The sequence below is a fragment of the Pyxicephalus adspersus genome, chromosome 1, assembly GCF_032062135.1.
Source record: "Pyxicephalus adspersus chromosome 1, UCB_Pads_2.0, whole genome shotgun sequence".
Lineage (NCBI taxonomy): Eukaryota > Metazoa > Chordata > Amphibia > Anura > Pyxicephalidae > Pyxicephalus > Pyxicephalus adspersus.
Window position 1 is genome coordinate 117,910,363 of NC_092858.1, and position 19,369 is coordinate 117,929,731.

The following is a 19,369-nucleotide window of genomic DNA, read 5'->3' on the forward strand; positions in this document are numbered from 1 at the left end:
ATATCATACATTGGAAATGACTACAAAAATGTTCGCTTTCATAACTGATCATGTTTTATCTTCTGATCGTGTCATACTGGCAAATTGTAATGACAGATAGGGAGAGACATTGTATGTTGCTTTTGTCAGCACTAGCACCAGTTCCATGTCTCATTGATAACCTGTATACCACTTGGCACAGCCCTGCCTTAGTGAGTTCTTGGTCCTCCATCAATTCTTATTCATCCTCAGAAACCATCTTTTGCATGCCCATGTCCTGCGGGCAACTGAGTGCCGAGACAAAACATTGCTAGTTCTAGCTTCCTAAGCTAGGCCATGGCTTGTCCACAGAAAAAATGGGGTTTTCTCATGAGGGCGGGGGGGGAAAAAGACAGCGCTTTGTGGTTATACTTAAACCCTTACAACTTCCTGACAACATTTTACAGCAGAATTTCATTCTTTTTGAGGCAGGGTCAGTTTTGTATTGAGGAACACACTTGAGGGTCTTATCTGCCGAGAGTGATTGCTGTTTTTTTCATTCCTGTTAGTATCTTCTCAGTGCTGCTGTTGTTTCATAGCACAGTGGCAGATAAACTAACACTATTGTACATAACAGATATCTGATTTTCATAATTTGTTTTAATTTTTCTTCACACGGTTCTCAAGTAGTTCAATAATTTCTTTGTATCTACCAAAGTTTATAGTAGTACAACCCACTGCAGTCATAATACTGAAGTAAAAAAGTTCCCTGTACCTATTTTTTGACTTTAAAGAGGAACATTTGATAAACAAAGCTTACATAATAGTACTGTATTCCCAATGATTCCCACGTATTTTGCAGAAATTTTCACATTTTTATGAAAAAAATTTAAATTTTGAAAAATTTGTGGCAATTTTGCTCATTACCACTCAATTACTTCCAGTTCTTATCAATAGATAGATGTTATTTTTCATGCATGTAGGCCCTCTCTACCTCCTTTTATAGCCCCAAAGTGTTAACAAACTGATAGAATTTCCTTTCCTTCACCTTTGAATATATTTCATTAATCTACAAATTGTGTGCGTTACTATCTCTACAAGACATGCATTATCCCTGTTTCTATTCCACAGCAGTACTGGTAACTGACATTCTAAAGGTCTTTACTCCCACAGAGACTTGCGGATACATACACTGCGTGTTTAAACAAATTTCATTACTTATTCTGCTAGAGTGCTATTCATATGCAGAGCAACCCCAGGGAACTGGACCAATCCATCATAGCCATTGCCACTAACTTCTAATAAGTTAAATAACATCCCTGGGATAACAAACACATACAATCTGTTGTTGTTGTTTTTTTTTGTTTAGTTTTTTTTTTTACTGTGTTGGCTTCCTTTTTGCAAATTTCAAGTGGAATTTACTATAGAAAGTAGGTTCATTTTGAGACACAAACAATTTGTGAGTGCATTTTCAAAAAATATCAAACAGTAGAGGTTAAGTAATCTAAAGTCAAAAGACACAAAGATATATATGAACAAAAAAATTACATTTTTAAGGAAGCCCCCCCCCACACACACACACACACCAGTGCAAATGCATGCATGCATGCATACTGAAATCATTGGCGCAGGACATGTTAGGTATTCTCACACACAATAAAGTGATATAAATAATACAGAGTTGATACTTTAGGGAAACTCTAAACTGACGAGCTGTAAAGGGGTTTTAAATGCTGCCTATGCACAATAGTGGGCATCATAGTTTGTCACAATTTTACAGGCACATGCAATGTTTAGGGTTGACACATTTAGTGTTCTCTTTCATTTTTTAATTATTAATGGTATTTATGTTCTCTAAATTATTATGGGTGCATTTTGTGCTGAAAATGTAGGTATACATAGTCCTTGTTCTTGTGGCAGAGTTGCTGCATGTTTTTTGGATGCTATGTGTAGTGTCAAGGGGTGGTTCAACACCCTTGCTGCCTCCATAGCACTTGCACAATTCAAGTCTCTGGAGGCAGCATAGGTGTTGAACTTTTTATGTAATATAGGCTTTCTTATGCCTGTGGTATGTATTAGGAGTTTTTCTTGTGCACATAAAAAAGAAAGGTCGAAGTAAAATAAAAACACAGTTGAATAGGCAACTAACAAGTTACATAAGAAATAAAGCTGCATTAATGATTACTTCAAAAATGCATCTGATTACTTTTTTAATTCTGAATATTCTAAGAAATGTTCCATTACAACTAAAACACAACACAGAAACAACTGACTAGTTTGTATTATGAACACATCTGACAGTTTGTAAAGCTAATGTTTGACTGTTTCTGCTTTCCTGTACAATGTGTAAGATCAGGCACGATGCAAATGAAGCACCAAGCCAAATCTGTTTCATGTCTGGTTTCCTGAAATAAAGACAAGGGCAGCTGACTCTGTATACACACAGGCAATTTATGTCTTTGGAGAATATATAAATATGAACTTGACAAGAGTAGTATTATGCCAACATTTAAAAAGAAATATATTTAGGTAGTGGGTCAGTCTGCAACAGTGTCAAAACTCTTATGATAATCATAACCTAAAAGCTATAGTTAAATGCAGGCCAAGGGTTCCTAACTGTGGCTATAATACCAGTCATGTACTGAAAGTATAGAGCCCTCCATGTTCCCTTGGTATCACCACCTGAAAAAGATTTGCATAAGTATCTAAAAGATCAGCAAGCAGCACATCAACCAGATCATGGCATAACTGTTTGTTGTAAGTAGAGAAGGAACATTTCCCCATTACTGCACAAAGGAATGTAAAAGATGTTGGACTCATAAGAAAAGGTCACATTTGTTAGTACAAACTAAAAGATCCTTCTAGGGGAAAAAGTTGTATCAGTATAATACCTCAGAGACGTTGACCCGGCCTTCCTGAAAGGAGCATGTAGTTGGATCATGAGTGCAGAGGTTTCTATACTTGCACCAATGGCAGCGAAACGCACTATTCACGCAGGACAAGCACCTTGTAGGAAACACAAAAAACATTTCTCAGAGCTGAACAAAATTTTTAAACTCCTTATTAAATACAATAGGCCTAATCTATTAATAATTTATAATGGGGTGATCCACCAAACTTACAGCTAGGATGGATCTGGTTCAGAAAGAAAACCATTTGCAAATTAATAGCAAATGCTTTTTTAGGAAATTCATTCCAGGTTTGCTGGATAGCATCCAAATGCATTGCCTATGGAATTAATATCTATGAAAAAACATTTTTTTTAGCAGGTTAACCTTTTACAGTTAAACATATATTCACACTGTACTATGTGTATAGTTTTACATATTATAAAGTCAGTGACAAAATATACATTGGTAAATAAAATTGCTTTATGTTGAGTAGCTTAAATGACAAAAAACACACTGAAAGACAGACAGGATGATTCATTATCAACAGACCACCCATGACTGAATGGATAGAGGGACCTGTTTAGGTTACAGTGACAAGTCAATCAAAACATTTAACAGCAAATGCTAAATAAACCAATTTATGGTTTAGGACAAAATGTGGACCTCTCCTTTTACCACAGTTTGCTATTTAACCATCTAGTTTAGCACTTCATACATTACATAAACGTTTGCAGTGAAAAAAAGCCTAGAATATCTCTAGAATCAGCCAATTCATATAAACAGCGACTTCCTCTGTATATATACTAGACCTGGCCGAGCATAAACAATACAGGTTTCCTGTATCCAAGAAGAACGCCAGCAGCATTAACACTGCATCACGTTGACATACATTAAGCATACATATATTTGCTTTAAACATATCTTGTTACACACTTGTAGCAAATATCGTCTGTCAATACAAGCTCAATATTTATACCAAAGTGTATCAAAATACCTGACATATATTAAATTACATATCACTCCATACTCTACCCTCTCCCCCTGCAATCATTAAGTTTCTTAAAATCTTTTGGAGTTAAAGACTGAAAATTGAATGAAGGATATTTAAAAAAAGTCATGTTACAGAAGATTGATTCTGTATGACAGTGGAATGCACTGTTCATGAAAAACTCATCAGCTGCAAATGTCAGCACTATACTGCTGAAGCCATGACCATAGATGTTTCTAGATGCAGGCCAGTTTTGTGATTCAATCAGAAATATTGATCCTCAGCCAGGGTTGATTGGTACCCGCACAGTTACAAAGTGGACATCACTTAGCAGAACCAGCAATGTGGGACCAAGAGATACCATTTTCCAGACTATGACACAAATGTACTACTTGTTGAACATGACATAATATAGATCCCTGCAATCTCCACGATGGGCTGTACATTACATACTATGGGCCACTGCACTCACATAACACACTTCACATTGCATTCTGTAGACGATGCTGCACAATATGTTCTACAGACGGTACACGATATGCTCTTTTGCACATTACATTAAAAAAACATTTGTGGTCTGTATGATTTGCTTTACACTACTTAGTCACCATTTCCAGAGTTTCCTTTTTTTTCTTATCTTCATTTACAGCAGCACTCAACACTATACTTTATAATATATATATTGTTTAATATAATGTACATACACAATAAAACCTATTTGTTTGAGAGTGAGCACATTTTTGTATGCTGAAAAGTTGGCAATTCCCAACATAATCACATGATTCAATTTAGCTATTTTTCTAATAAACCAACTGCTAAAGGAAGTTGTATTCAAATCTATTTTCCACATTGTGATACCATCACAAAGTCATGGTGTGTTTATACCTCCAAAGCTCCTGTCCCACCTACCTTTCTGACCTGAAAGATAAATACACCCCTAGCCGCTCTATTTGCTCCTCCAATGACCTACTAATGACTTCTCCACTTATAACCTCGTCACACGCATGGCTCCAAGACTTTTCTAGGGCTGCCTTGACATTATGTATAATAATAGGAACACACAGATAACCTGTTAACAATTCTCCCTGACCTTCAGTGCACAACAATGCAGAAATGCAAATATACTATGTATTGCAGTGTGTGGTTTTGGCACATTGCTCTTGTAGGTTAAGGCAAATTTGGGGGCCCCTTTCAAGCCCAGCCTTAATATAACACATAGCTGTAAATAGTGCATACTGTTATTAATACATTCCAGCTGAAGTGTGGTAAAACAAGTCTTGAGCTGGAAAAACTCAGGCTCCTAGCATAAGCTAATTTTTTTAGTTAGAATATTTTTTTGTTACACTCTGAAATGCTAAAATGATACCTGAATGCAGGCTGACCTGAAGTTATTGTCATACATAATTGAATTTACTTACAGTTGATGACCACTGCAGTTGTAGAATTTGAAGTCTGTGCTCACAAAAATCTTTCCTGTCTCCCTGGAGATCAGCTGAAGCTCCACTCCATACCAATCTAAAATATAAATTGAATGCAATAGTTACAATGACACCCAAATTAAAAAAGTCATAAGCAAACATAATTCCAAATGTAGTAATACTTAGTGGTCCTTCCACCAGACTACATTTTCTCTCCATCTACTGGTCATTTAAAAGGGAGGCATGACTTCTAAGTAACCTTCAAGTATGCATCATAAAGTTCTTCTACCTCCCACTGTATGGAAATACTAATAAAGGCAAATATCCCTAACAAATCTAGCAACCTGCAAGGGAATACAAAGACAAGGTGAAGTCCATAAACTAAAGTAAAAACCCCCACATGTATCCAGGAACAGAGATCTCATGTTTACCATAGATGTACTAAACAATACATCAAAAAGTAAGGGTAGGGCAACAGGCTACTAACAAAGTGAGCATAGGTGGCTAAAAAAATGTTGCACAATATGCAAATTCAGAGTAGTAGCTCTGTTCACCTGGATATAGCCTGTATGTGCAATTACTATTAAATCTTGTAATAAACAAACACTTAGATATGCTTCATAAACTGTAGTTATCATTATATATTCACAAAAGCAGAGTAAAAACATGTGCATTGCTCAGTGTATCTTATTACAGCCATAATACAAAAGAGGAAACCAAGGCATTAACATAAGGTAGAGATTTAGGCACTTATCAGGTGTACAGCTCCTCCCACAAAGCCAAATGCATATGCACAATGGTCCTTGCTTTAGCAGTGTTCAGATTCATCCTACCTTTGGTTCATGTCCTATTTTGCAGGTTCAAATCCTGTTGGCCTTTAATTTATATTGGATATTTTATCTATGTCAGAAGGGTTGCAATGGCCCATATTAGAGCCAGGAATTTCAGACGGCTTTAGATGACATTTACCCTTTTCACATATAATATAAAGATTAAATCCTCATAGATTTCAATGTATAAAACATGTAGCTATTTTACCCACACACCATTTAACTGCCCAGGATGAGGAGGGGAGGGGTTGACACGTTTACTGCCTAACATCAACACTTGGCCCACACTGATCACAAAGATATGGACAATAAAGTACATCTAAACTCATGACATCAGTAGGGATTATAATGCACCAGAGAGGTCAAAGAGACACTAGTTGGTTCAGTATGTCCATATGGCTAACCATTTTTGTCAACTATCTATAGATAAATATCCCAATTACTAAGTGTTGATATCTTCGGTGACAACAGGACTTTATGTCATGCCAAACAAAGCCAAAGAAAGTGCCATATTTTATCTGCATGCACATCATGTGTGCTGTTTAGATCTATTGACTGCTGATTGTACTAAATATTGATGTCTGGATTTCCTCACTTTTATTGCGGCTTTAATAAGTGGCATTCAAAAGCACTGTTTTTGATAACCTACATTCGGGTAAACAGCAGTAACTGTGAATTTGAATATTGTGTTTATCTAAAGCTAGTGTATCTAAAACACACCCTTTAACATTTTTTTGTCCTTGATACATTTTTATTATTTTAGACAGCACTTACTTCAAAAGATTTGGACCATTATTATTTTTGTTTTGGCAGAAGCCACAGAGTAGTATTACAAAAAAAAATAGTTGATGTGCGAGTTATTATTGCTTGATATTTTTTCATCTGAAAGGTTTAAATTGCCATCTTTACCCTACTTTGCAGGACAAAGATCAGGAACAGATACCATATATGCATATCAATACAGCAATGGCAAGATATTTCTGTCCCTATTTAATGGGACACACACTCATCATCATACACTCACATACAGATTCCACACAAACAGTGTAACAAGTGCGGATAGAGTGTTAATTATAGTGGCAACTTTCTTTAAAACTCAATTCACTTCAAATTCAAGAAAAAAGAACGTACCTTGATCTGCAGGAATGATGGGTACATCTTTTGAAGATGGTGAAACACAGACAATTTTATTGCCAGACACTTGACCCTCAACTTGAGTAATGTTACCAAATGAGCAAATTACGCCAACAGATAGATCTGGGACATCAGTAACCTCCAGAGTGAGCTAGGAAAAAGAACAAGATGGCAGATGGTATTATAAGCCTGTCTATGTACAATAGGCCAAAACAGTTTTGAAGGAAAGGAATTGCTCCTTATGTGTGGTAGACCTATGGTTATGCCTTTAAAAACAAAACAAAAAAAAATACAAGAATAGGTAAATAATGTAATATTGCAGAAAATACAGATCTTATAGAAACGAACAAAGGAAAACAACATTTAGGAAAATTCAGAGTTAACCAAAAGGTTTACTTTTGCCCTTGGTGCCTCTTGGTACATAAGTAAAGGAAAAAGGGGGATTTTAACTTTTCCAAATATTGGGGTATCCAAAAGCATAAAGCAAATTTTGCAACTGTTTTTTTTTATTAGACAGGTTTTGTACAAAGAAGGAAATATTAGTTGCATATGGGAAAAATAAGTTTTTTTTTTTCAGTACGGATAAGGTTTTAGAATATCATACAGCATTAGGCAAAATGGCAAAAACATTACATTAATAAAAATAAAGAAAGGAAGCTAGAGTACTTATTTGGCAACCAAACACTGTGGTTATACCACTAGCATATTACCCATGCTAATGTAGCAATAATATTATTAAACATGCTTATTTAAATTACATTGGAGGCAATCTTTGAACCAGTTGTTCTGAACCGGTTCCGTTTTTGCCTCCCTCTATACTGAAAAATGTGATTTGTAAGAGGTGGATTTGGTGACTTTTCATTATCAATTATGCATTTCTAAGATGCTATGAAAGTTTTTGAATCAGACTAAAACCTTTCACACTAACTGGGCGTAAGCACACACATGTCCCTAGTCAGTGCCTTAATTGAAATGGGTCAATTTATTAATAGTTTAAAGAATACTGTAATAATATTTTAATAGTTTAAAAAATCAGGATATATATATATATATATCATGCCCCACTCTCACGTACTGGAAGGCTGTGTTCGGAAACTGGAAGGCTGTTGGGATTTACATTGACCTTAACACACTGTTCTATATTCGCTGCAAACCGGGATGGTTCCTCTGCACGTTCACATTTATCCTTCCGAGAACACCTATGAGCAGAAAGTATAAGAGTATATACATTACTTATATAAATATATTTTATTACAAAAGCATTTTATCCTCATCAAATGAAAAGAAAATATTTTGTTTAACTAAGCAAGCAACACATACTTTTATTAACATTAATAATTTTTGTACAGGGTTGCGGAGCGCAATAAATAAACCTTTTTAGTGGACCAGGGAAAAAAGAGGACTATTACATTATACAGGTAATTCATTTTAAAATCTTCACAGGCACTTCACAAAACACAAGAACTGTCCCTGTGTAAGATTTTTTCAAACCCAGAACACTGGGCCTCATTTATTAAAGGCTGGAGAGGATACACTTTCATCAGTGAAGCTGGGTGATCCAGCAAACCTGGAATGGATTTCCTAAAAGTGATTTGCTCTTTGTTAGCAAATGTTTTCAACACCGGACCAGATCCATTCCCAGTTTGCTGGATCCCCAAGCTTCACTGAAGAAAGTGTATCTTCTCCAGCCTTGGAGAGCTTTGATAAATCAGGCCCACTGAGACAGCAGCATTGGTTACAGGCATTTATGGAACAACTTCCTGTTGGCTATACACATGTAATTTCACTTTGTGTTTTCTAGTTGTATAGTCTTGGATTCGACCATACTACCAAGCTTTGATTTCAGATGAGTTCCTTCTTTAGTATTTATTTAACCTTTAGTGTCTCCTAAGATTATCCTGTTGGCTTTTGATTATTATCATATGTATGTTTCTTACCAGTGAACTAAGAATATCCATCTCATTACGACCTAGTTTACATGAATATTTTCCACAGTGTTAAAAGCTGTGTTTAAATCCCATGAGTGAAATTCTAATATGTCAGTATACGCAGCCAAGCCTTGTAAACACTTGAAACTCCCTATTAAACATAATTGGGGTTTAGGAGTGTTTCTGGACATTTTTGAGGCTTTTATAGTTTTCCCTACATCTACCTCTTCTCTACTGCATGACCAGGTTTAAAACCCTTTTAATTGCTTAAACCAAATTAAAATACAATCTCTGTAATTACAAACTCTGAATCAAACATTTTCAGCATTTTGAAAAAATACCAACATAAATCAGGCCTTAACCTTGACCAGAACTTACCTGCTGGCCATGACAGTAGCTTATTTTGCAAACTACAATAATTTAAGGTAAATGTCATTTTTTTTCAATGTTAACAAGTTTAATTTTCTGTTACGCAAACAGCTAATTCAAGGTGCACCAATGTTACTGTAATCTTAAAGCAAAAATATTTTTTTCCAAAAACCTCCAACAGTAAATCAATGGTAAGGCAGGCCAGGAAGAGAAAATGGAGTGAGCTACTGTTGTAAAAATATAATTATGCATTTAAAGTGATCCTAAACTCATATCAATTTTTTCTAATTTATCACTTCCTATATGTGGTTTTTTGAACGTATTTTTCACTTGCCAGGTACTCCTGCTACTAACACACTTCCTGTGTTATGCAGACAATAGTTACACAGTGTACTTTGGAGAACCTATAAAATATAAGAAAAGGAACAAGTGGTTTACCAGCTAGGTGAATATGCTAATCCAAAACATTTACATTCTAATGTAGCCAACTAAAGTAAAAATATTTATATGTTTAAGATTAATGTTTAGTTAATCAAGAAGAAAAAAACACTGAACTTTTTCTTCATACACATGCTCCCTTTCCTTATGTATATCATCTGCATAATTTTTGCATTACTACCAAAACATCAAGTAATCAATCAAACTAAACAGCAGAGTTAAGATTAATATACTTCCCTCTACAGCAAAACACAGCACCTTCCTATGTCCAAATGAGTACTGTATAGCTCATTTATGGGACCCTGTGATTTGCAGTTATGACACTGCTTTTTCTTTTAATTCTATAAACACTTGCAGAGGCAGAGTTGCTTGCTATATTTTTTCAGTGATTAACTATTGGCAGGTGCAATTTGTATCGATTGCAAGAAGTGATTGCATGTATTCAGTCTGTGCTTTATTCTTGAGGAAGCAAGGTTTATCATCTTAAATGTCAATTTTGCTATCTCACCCAAAAAAATAAACATCTTTTTAAGACCAAATCAAATCTGCACTTTAATATAGCCATGATACCAACATTGCCTTAACACTGTCAGGGAAGAACAATATGTTAATGAGCGGAAATCTCTAGCATGCATGTTTTCCCAAAATGTGGGGCTATTAGCATTCTTGATATGAGTTATAGGATCTTGCTGTAATTCTATCTAAAGATTAAGTGATGAATGAAAATATCTAATGTAATCTAATGTAAAAATATCTAATGTAAAACAATGTAATCTAATGTAAAGATCTGTAAGTGTAAGATATATGCAAGTCTATTCATATGCCAATATATATAATGCATGTTCTTTGTGCAAGTAATTATGCATAGAAATCAATTGCACCACTGCTACCATTTTTTAAATTAGCAATTGCACATAAATTGTAAACAGCAATAATAAAGTATTAATGGCACATTTATAATTTATATATTCCATACTTTTTTTACATTGTACCTGATACAGTGTACAGTATTGATACAATGTATTTATGTACTTTTACTTTTATTGAACCAATGTAGTTCCTGCATGACAGATGCAGCGAGCAGTGACCCTACATTGTAAAAAAAAGTAAATTTAATGTCCCAAGCACAGATCTATAAAGTAATTTGGTATGTGCCAATAGTTTATTTTAAACAAAGCTGCTGAAAATGTATAAGTATGTGAAAGGACACAAAAGGCAATAGAAATGGTTGCAAAATAGGTTTATTTTTTACAGAATAAAAGTCTAGTTCCAATTCTGTGAAATTAATGTTCACCTAAAAAACTCTGTAATATTGGTTGTATTTATTGTAGGTATAAAGGCTAAGTGGAGGTTGTAACTCCAGCTCGATGCAAGCAATTTTTCGGGTTTTTATCACCTTTCTTTTCAGTTTATAGAAAACAACTGTCTTTATCTCTAAAAACGTGATACCCAAATTATTGCACTTGACAGATAAAATATACTGAAGCATGAATATTTTCATGTACATTGTTGTATTATATACTTTAAGAACTAAAGCAATCTGGAGAGTTTGATAAACTTCATATATCCTGGATATAGCACACCATATATGCCTGATCTGTCTTCGTATAACCTTGCTGGGATACCGGCCAGATAACACAAAACTTAAGTGGAGGTGGAGCTTTGATAGGCTAGGTTACTGAAAGTTGGTTGAGTAAGTATGTTAAAAAAAAGTTATAAAAGAAAGAGTTAGAATTACAGGGAGTTTTAGTGTCAAAGGGGGGGGGGCCTGTGGTAGGTCGCTAAATGCTAAAAGGTAATAATTGTAACTATATTTATATATATATATTTTTTTTTGGTAATTTCACACTTTTTAGAAATTAATTATTTCCAACATTTATTGCAGTTCGAGCTGCTTAGCAAAAATAAGGCACACAAAAGTTAGGACAAGGTATATTAGAGTGTATAAAACCGTTATGTTTTCATTATGCTGTTTAAGTGCATGTAATTAAAGAGAAATGTACTCTAATTAAAATATGTTAAAGTACACCTAAACTCAAAAACATATAGTTAATATGTTGTAGCTGACCAGTTCCTAAAACGTTCTCAAAAATAGCAACTAATGCAGCCACCACATTCATGGTGGCTAGTTTATTAAAATGCAGTATAATAATGGTTGTCCTTGGTTTAAGATATTGGGCTTGATGTACTAGAGCTCTCCAAAGCTGGTGAGGATATACGTTCATCAGTGAAGCTAGGTGATCCAGCAAACCTGGAACGGATTTCTTAAAAGTTATTTGCTATTTTGCTAGCAAATGTTTTGAACCTTGGACCAGATCAATTCCAGGTTTGCTGGATCACCCAGCGTCACTGATAAAAATAGTGTATTCTCTCCAGGCTTGGGGAGCTTTAATAAATAAGGTCCATTTTTTAAATAGAGATACATGGACATAATACCGGGGTAGTATTATTACATGTAGATAAATACGGTTATCATTGTTTGCTACAATAGTGGTCCTGTAATGGAATTCTTGGCCAGACTGGGGAAAGACAGTGATTACATTCCTATTTAAACCAAAGCATTATTAGATAATGTGACTAGTAAAAGCATATGTACTTACATGTTATTTAAAACACACCAGCCACAATGAGGATCCCCAGAGCTCAAGCATTCCCCACATGTTGTATATTGCTCACACAACTCTACAGGAACTCTGGACACCTGAAACAAAGCACAACAAAAAATGGTGAATGGTAACAAAAAGTTGCAAGAATTGTTTTAAATAAAAAAACCTAAAAGATTAGCATAAAATATATTATCAATGTGTTCATACTACATTATCATACATGAGAAAAAACTTTTTTATATGTTAACTTTGTAAATAAAAAAAGATCTGTGCCCATTCAACCAAAAAAGCATTTACAAAATCACCTATTGCGCTGCATCTACATTAAGTGGCAGCATTATCAACTAATAGAGGTAGTGTGTTGGTACAAAACAGGATACACTATATACTGTAGGATAGTATAGTAGAGGATACACTTTATGGTGTCTTCTCTTCCTATCTCTATAGTACAAATTCTTTGTATCATAATATTTCAAGAACAAAAGCAGTTCAAGATCTGCAATAACAGGGCTAAACTTCTAACAATGTACATACACTGACTTTTTGTTTTTTTCCTTTTCACACATGGGATTCTAGTCTAATTTAAATAAAACATTATACATATATCAAGATAATGTTTCCCATTAGAGGGCCAAGCCAGCCAACATCTGCTTTCGGGGCAATTACCAAGGTACACAGCAGGGCCAACAGCTACTGGCTGTAGGAACTGGCCTTAAAGCTGATATATACCATAACAACCATTCATACTGCTCACCTCCCAACAACCCTTTATATCATAAACATTGATTACACAGTTCAGTGGTTATTCTCACACTCCTATCACAAATAACATTATATTATAACATGAAAGATTGTTACATTACATGTAAAGACTTAATAAGTACATTCGCCTATTTCAATTACAATAAATAAGCAAGCACTTTTTTTTGCAAAACAATATCTATAATTACTATTTACATTTATAGACTCCCTAATATCATTATTAATTATTATTAATAATAATGGGAAACTGTATTTATATAGTTTCAATATAAAATTTAGTGAGTTCAAATTTCTTTTCTTTCCACACAATTATAAATGTAACAGTAACATAGTTGTCACCTATCACCTAGTGGTACACCCACTGCAACTTAAAATGATGTATTTGCTTTGTTAAATGTGAATTAGTCATGTGGTGTAACACTGTGTATTTGTTTTTTATATGTAAGCAAAGAATTCTCAATAATTTTTTCTTTTATAGGGCACAGGGAAAAATGTAGACATTGTTACAAAGACATTAGAAATAAAATGTGTATTTGTTAGGGTGGACCAGTGAAAAGCTGATTCAGATCAGCCCCCAAGCTGTAAGATAAGAATTACAGGAAATCAGCAGAAGATGATAAGTTGTAGCCCCTCTGACCTCTGGCCCAGATGCATGTCACTAACCACTAGACTTCCATTTGTAAGCGCCAGCCTTGGCTAGTGACTAGGCACTGAAAAATCCTTTCTTTTTAATGACTTTGGGGAGAGCAGAGCAGCTCTTGCCGCAGTAATTCAGTGTAATTAAACCTATCTATCACTCCAGCAGCTGGAACACGATTCCTGATGAACTTTGCAATGGGATTTCGCAGTCACTGACTCGAAGTCTCGAAATCCTCTGAGGGAGTTGGGGTAAAAAACTCTCTTAAAATCACATTTTAATGTAGCCTCTAATGACACTTTCAAACCATTTTTCTTTTCTTCCCTTTAATGCGGTTTCTAAATGTGATCCCGCATTTTGAAATGCATGTACAGACTACAAACATAATGAAATGCTTTATATATGTCCTAATAAATGTATAAATATATCATTCAACTCAATATCCAGATACAGATTTGGACAGCCACAAAACAGCTGCGTTTTAACACAAAATTTTATTAAGTTTTGCACAATAATGTAACATATATTCACAAGCAGCAGTAAGTATGCACAATTCTGTAATTTATTGTGAAGATAGAAAGAAAAAATGTATCTATTGTAAGAATATCATAAAGAGATGCAGTCACATAAGTACACAAGTCTTGCCATTCCCAAGTATGTTTAGGTGGAAAGGGTTCCATTCAAACCTGGTATATACTGCATATCAAAGTAGTGTGTTCCAGCATCATTTTGAGGTTTTCAGATGCACCTTTCACTTTACACCCTATTCTTTATTCAAAAGGACTTTACATGCTAAAGCATACATATTTATGGGTGCAATCTAAAAGCAGACCTAAACTCAACATTTTTACTTTACATAAAACTTTTATATGTAAAGTAAAAATGTTACTTATATATTTTTTTAGGTGCAGCCCAGCCTCTTTAGGTCTTAATCGCTGCGGTAATACAAATTAATTGGGAGCGCATAGCCTCCCAGGGTACCTACATCACACATCCCAGGAGGCTCTGGCTGCTCCCTCCGCCCATGCCCGATCTTGGGTATGTGCAGAAGGGGGATTTTTTTTCACTAAGGGCACATGTGCGGTGAGATAGGCTTTCTTTTTCCTCCCTTTACAGCGGGCTACGTCATCCAATCTCGCAACTGCACAGTGCAAAATCTGATGATGCAGCAAAAAGATTGGAAAAGAACTTTGAAGATGGCAGTGTCCTGGAGCCGAGAGGAAGAAAAATTTTAGGACGATGCAGGATTGGTTTGAGGAGAGGTCCAAAGCCATTAAGGGATCTGCGGGATCAAAGGTAAGCGTGCTTTTTTTATTTTCACTTTAGTTCTGCTTTAAGTTTCACCTCCATTTAATAGTAAATGGCTTGGTCATACACCAATATTCTGTGTCACTGAAGCCTCCCCGGTCTCAGCTGAGCCCAATCAGTAATACATCTATTCACCTAACAGCTGTACTCTGTATAGAGACTAAAAGTGTTGAAGCTAATATACAGAATTGCACACATGTACCAATGTGGCCTTTGTATGAGCATCTTCCACTTGTCTCTTTCTATGCCTGGGAGAACATCTATTAGTTTTAAAAGTCAGAGGCAGCTTACATACACAATAAAAACTTTACAAAACTACCCTTTTTTGTCCAATAATCAACAGTAGCAATAGATGGTTGGTGGGAGGAATATAAATGGAATACCTAAACATTTTTAGGAAAATGGGTTAAACAAAGGTATTTATTAAAAACATATTAAATAAAGTCATAGCAGTGTGTAAATTGTTTAATATTTATACAAGTCTATCCAAGCTCTTTCTGCAGCCTCTTGTAACTCTTTAATGACCAAGACAAACTCTGCAGTTGTTTCTTTTTGCATATCAAAGCACAGCTTGCTCCGGAAGTTAATGAATGTCTAGGCTCTATAAGGATTTTATTTTGCTTTGTTTGTGATTAACTCACAGTGAGAATTTTATACAGTAACTGACACCATGCTGCCTAATAATATGTTCCTGTTCCGACTAACAATACAAATTCAACTTAAGAACAAACCTATAGTCTCTATCTTGTATGTAACCCGGGCACTACCTGTATCTTATTAAAATACACTGCTCGCCTTATTTATCATTACAGTGTACTCCTTCAGTAGTGTCAAGCGGTATTTGTCAAAAGACTGTGTAGCCCTGATTTATTAAAGTTCTCCAAGGCTGGAGAGAATACACTTTCATCAGTGAAGCTGGGTGATCCAGCAAATTTGGAATGGATCTGGTCCAGGATTGAAAATATTAGCTATCAAATAGCCAATGACTTTTAGAAGATCAATTCCACCTTTGCTGGATTACCCAGCTTCACTAATGAAAGTGTAATCTCTCCAGTCTTAGAGTTTTATTAAATCAGGGCCTGTGTGTCTTAAAATCTTTTCAAGTTGAAGTATTAGGGCCTTGACACACCTAATGGGAAATCTAGCTCTGTCAGTTAAATCAAAACTTGTTTTGATTTTTGTTTTATTACAATAAACTAAAAATTGTACTCTATGCAAAAAACATGAATAAAGTAAATGATGTCCAGCAGTCGTTGACTACAGGGGGTACAAAACTATTTTTTTTATTAGAAATGTAATAAGTTACAAATCTTGGTAATACAGAGTCAATATTGAAACTATGCAAACAATTATCACTTAATTCTAGCATACAGACAGGAAATTGGCATTTTTACTTGACCCTGTGTTTTTTCCACAGCTGGTCCTAGGAAGTCACAGAGACCAATACATAGACTCGAGGTGCTGGAAGATGATGGTCGGAGCTTGACCTCAGGAAAAGTAAATATTTGCATGTAGTTTTAATACTTGTTAAATAAGCACTTCAACAATGTATTTTAAATCTGATGTTCACTCCTCTTTGGACTACTTTGACCTCACCCCTACGCCTAACTATCTACCACCTAACCCCAATGTCTGCTCTGCAATACTTTCATAGGCCAAAAAAACAATTGCCTCAGCTTCAGTGTTTTGGCCATTTATACATTTAAGGGTGACACTGGAATTTAATGACAATGCTATGAATAATGTACGGATAGTAATGAATCAATTTACCCTAAAATAAAATAGGTGCATTAAATAGAATAAGCAATTGTTCTATATGTATTACGCTGGTGTACCATGTGCCCTTAATGGTTTTGGTAAATTAAAAATAAAAATTTTTTAACGTTAGAAATAGAACATGCACAATGCTTTTTGAGTTTATTATTTTCTTGCTGTTTGTATCTACATTTAAGTGTAAATAAATTATTAGACTTTGTATGCACTGATAACTGTTTTGTGTGTTTGTTTATATATGCAAACAAAATTTCTTCATAGGGGCTCCTTGTTGACTTGTCCACAACTGTCTACTGTGTAATGATTAGCTTACTTGCCTGTTCAATTGCAGCCAGTTCAGCCAATCCTTTTAGAAAATTAATTATAGCATAATTGTAACTTGGTGTTCAGCTCTGCCCTTCATCCAAAATATAGCACTTGGAACAATTTGGGAGTTTAAGCTGAAGTAATTAGGCATTCTGCAAACACCTACACAGTTGTGGAATGCTTATTAAGGCAGTCTTAAACACGGGCTCACTGGGGACTCATTAATAACATACACAAGGATTTTAGTGCCACTGTCATTTATCCTGGATAAATCCTACCTAAGGGACTCCACCTGTGCTTATTTTCTGCCTGAGGATAGTTAGTGCCTACAGGGTTTTGGCCCCTCATCTAATTTGAAGTCTTCTATCTATCTTGTGTATCTTGTCTATCTATCTTGACGTTAAAGTGTTAGTAGCTTCATTTTTTTTCCTAATCTAAGAACTGTTTTTTTTTCTATACACTTTTACATTGTGTTATTTACAAAATTATTTGTAACGTTTTATAAAAAAAATAATGCTGTTTCGCTAGCACAGATTATTTAAATATCTGTCTTGTTTGAAGCAAGATTTATCAAAGCTAATCACACCATAAAAATTAAAAAAGACTTCTAACATACCTAATAAAGAGCGTCATCATTATTATCATCATATAGTAAACATTTGTCTTTTGCACCTTTAAATATAAACACAATGCTGAGTCAGACAACATTGTCAATCTTACTCATAGCCTCGAAGAATATTATTAATAACTCAGCATACAATTATGTTAAAGTATGGGTACACTCTGGTTGTTTCTTTTAACTAAAAATATTCAAATTCTCTATGCCAATGTATTGAAACTTCATAATAGAATAACGTATTTGAGCACAGAATATGGATAACTGTGTATTGTTTCAATGTTGGCATAATATTGTACTCAAAGCCTGGCCCCTTGCCATCAGTATTGAATGACAAACTCAGACACACAGCCATGTATGTGCATGAGTAATTTGGCTGGCCAGGCAGTTTACAGCTTGGGCCAAGTAGCTGGTTTATTGGCTGAACAACCTTCAATGTTGGCAACAGGGAACAAACATACAAAAAGCAGCAATCAGCAATCATCTATTAACCAGGAAAGAACATACCAGCAAATGCGCCAAACAATCTCAGTCACTACAGAACAACTAGACCTAGAAGCATATTAGCAATGCTGCCAATTGGTCTAGGTTATGCGTCTTGACCAATTATCCTTCATTCCAAATTCATTTCGTTTTGAGTTGGTCAAGTTTGTCACCTACACATGCATACATTTTGTATTTGAAGGTCTCCACAAAAAACACTTTTGTTTTTAACCAAACATACAAACCTATCTTTCCATTCCTTTTAAAATACACAGAACCTTTAAGTATGGGTGACCAAGTGACTCATCCCCCCACTCCTATATCATAGCACTAAAAGACCAACATTTTAACTAACGCTGTCCTGAAAAGAAGAGAAGTAATCCACGTCAATGTATGTGGCCCGACACTGGGCTTTCTTTTTCCAGTTCTGGAGGAAAAATGGGGTGATGCATGAGTGAAGCATGCTAGGAACATGATGGGGACCTAATTGACCGTTATTCTGCCATTTTTCCTAGGATGGTGATGTGTGTATATATATATATATATATATATATATATATCTTGTCCAGTACGAGCCTAACTACCAACTGTCTTGCTTGTGAAGCGTAATAAACATGGCCAAGGTTTCTCTTTATATCCTGCTGTGGATGTATTCGATGTTTAAATACTGATATGACTGAAGAATATTAAAGGTATTAACGCAATTAGTGTGAGTAATAAATCTAGACGTTGTAGAAAAGACATTTTATCATTTTTATTATGCTGTCATTAACAAGCTCTGCATCTAAAGAGACAAGTGTCCTAATGTCATAAAAAAGAAAAAGCCGGTATACCCAAAGACATCCTCTTGTTTGCAATTTAGCAACCAATGCATGCACAGGACATCTTTATAATGCTAATTAAATTAGCAAAAGCATGAAACAC

The 19,369-nt window shown here is 35.0% G+C and overlaps 1 protein-coding gene across 1 annotated transcript in view; it reads right to left on the reverse strand.

Moving 5' to 3' along the window:
• PLXNA2 (plexin A2) overlaps nt 1–19,369 on the reverse strand; it is a 182,476-nt gene that overhangs the window by 57,507 nt on the left and 105,600 nt on the right. The window contains exons 5-9 of the mRNA XM_072411934.1: nt 12,555–12,655; nt 8,295–8,418; nt 7,217–7,370; nt 5,256–5,352; nt 2,850–2,964 (exon numbers count right to left, since the gene is read on the reverse strand). Coding sequence (XP_072268035.1) covers nt 2,850–2,964; nt 5,256–5,352; nt 7,217–7,370; nt 8,295–8,418; nt 12,555–12,655 — 591 coding nt within the window. The remainder of the gene's footprint in view (nt 1–2,849; nt 2,965–5,255; nt 5,353–7,216; nt 7,371–8,294; nt 8,419–12,554; nt 12,656–19,369) is intronic.